General features: G+C 43.1%; 1 protein-coding gene across 1 annotated transcript in view; it reads left to right on the forward strand.

Moving 5' to 3' along the window:
• Nucleotides 1-1,676, forward strand: part of LOC104998598 (G2/mitotic-specific cyclin-B3-like) — a 45,750-nt gene that overhangs the window by 20,572 nt on the left and 23,502 nt on the right. The window contains exon 4 of the mRNA XM_010853855.1: nucleotides 223-1,261. Coding sequence (XP_010852157.1) covers nucleotides 223-1,261 — 1,039 coding nt within the window. The remainder of the gene's footprint in view (nucleotides 1-222; nucleotides 1,262-1,676) is intronic.

Below are 1,676 nucleotides of genomic sequence, written 5' to 3' on the forward strand. Positions count from 1 at the left end.
GACCATTTCTGAAGAGAAATCACTCATTAAGGAGCCTACCACTGAGGTGGAGTCCCTCTTGAAGGAACCATCTGCACTGCAAGAGAAGCACACCACTCAGGGGGATGTGGCCCCCTTGAAAAAGCCATGGGCATTACAGGAGAGAATAGACAGTAAAGATGAATTTCTTATGGAGCCACTATCATTTAGGAAGACACATACCACAAATGTGGCAGTCTCTACCAAGGAGTCATCATCTTTAATGAAGCAAACGTGTGCCACTCAAACACTAATGTCTATCTGGCAAGAACTGTTGGGGTTGCAGAATATGATTGGTGAAGGTAAGAATTCCTTTATGATGCCAGTATCATCTAGGAAGAAGTCTTCAACTGATGAGGCAGTTCTTACCAAGACACCATTATCTCCAAAAATGAGGCAAATCACTCAGTGGAACACCGTCATAGAGAAGACCACCTCTGAAGAGGAGTCACTCTTTAAGAAGTTATTTCCCTTAAAAAAAACGTCTACAACTGAAGAGGAGCTCCTCTTCCAGGGTCCATCTGTATTGAAAGAGAAACACACCTCTCTGCAACAGGCATCCCTCTCAAAGAAGCCATTGACCTTACAGGAGAATATCGCCACTCAAGAAGAATCATATATCAAAGAACTGTTGACCATGGAGAAGTCCTTAGTCTTGCAGAAGACCGATACCAAAGTGGACTTCTCAACGTCATTGGCTTTGCAGAAGAAAAGCACCACTGAAGAGAAATTCTTTTTCGAGAAACCATTGGTTCTGAAGGAAAAGCTCTCCCCCAAGGCAGCAGCCAGCATAGAGGGACAATCATCTTTTAAGAAGCAGCCCACTGCTCAGGGGGAGGTGTTCCTCTTGAAAAAGCAGTCGACCTTGCAAGAGAACATCACCAGTGAAGAGAAGTGCATTATTAAGCAGCCACAGGCCTTGCAGGAGAAGTCCAGCGTTGAAAAGGAGACGATCCTGAGGGAGTCCTTGGCCTTGCAGGAGAATTCCACGATTGAGAAGGACGCTGTCTGGAAGGAGCCATTGGCCTTGCAAAAGACTCTCGCTCACAAAGAAAACACCTTTCTCAAACATTGCACCCTGCAAATTGAAACCAGCCCAGATGTGTCCACCACCATCCCTGAATCTGGAACAGGCTTGTCCAACACCATCACCATGTCTTCCAGTATCATAAGCAAGTCCAGTACTTGTGAATCCAATTCCGATAAACCTTTCTCATCTTCCGACAAAAAATCACAGCAAGAGGTATTCTGCTTTCTTTCTTCTTAAATTAGATGAAGTGTTCTTTGTTGTCTTGGAGGTGGCTGCTAGCAAAGAGATTTTTTTTGCCTTCCTAAGCAATTGAGTTGTATATAGTAAGTGATATTAAACCAAACTGGCCTTGTAGAATCTCTTGACTTCATGATTGGCATAGTGATATACCTGAGCCACTAGAAAGTATTTATTCCAGGGACACCCTCAAGGGTCTGGAATACTCTGTGTGTGTGTGTATTTCAGTAGTGGTTAGATAATTTCAGGAAATTGCCTTTCTTAGTAATTGCAATCTGCATTACATAGGACCTTAGCTAAAGATGAGTTAAATTCACAGAGGCATCTTCCAAGGAAGATTGTTTATAAGTTGTAAATTAGAAGGAAAATGAGATGAGATTTGGTACCTGGG

Source organism: Bison bison, unplaced genomic scaffold (genome assembly GCF_000754665.1).
Source record: "Bison bison bison isolate TAMUID 2011002044 unplaced genomic scaffold, Bison_UMD1.0 scf7180017864331, whole genome shotgun sequence".
Lineage (NCBI taxonomy): Eukaryota > Metazoa > Chordata > Mammalia > Artiodactyla > Bovidae > Bison > Bison bison.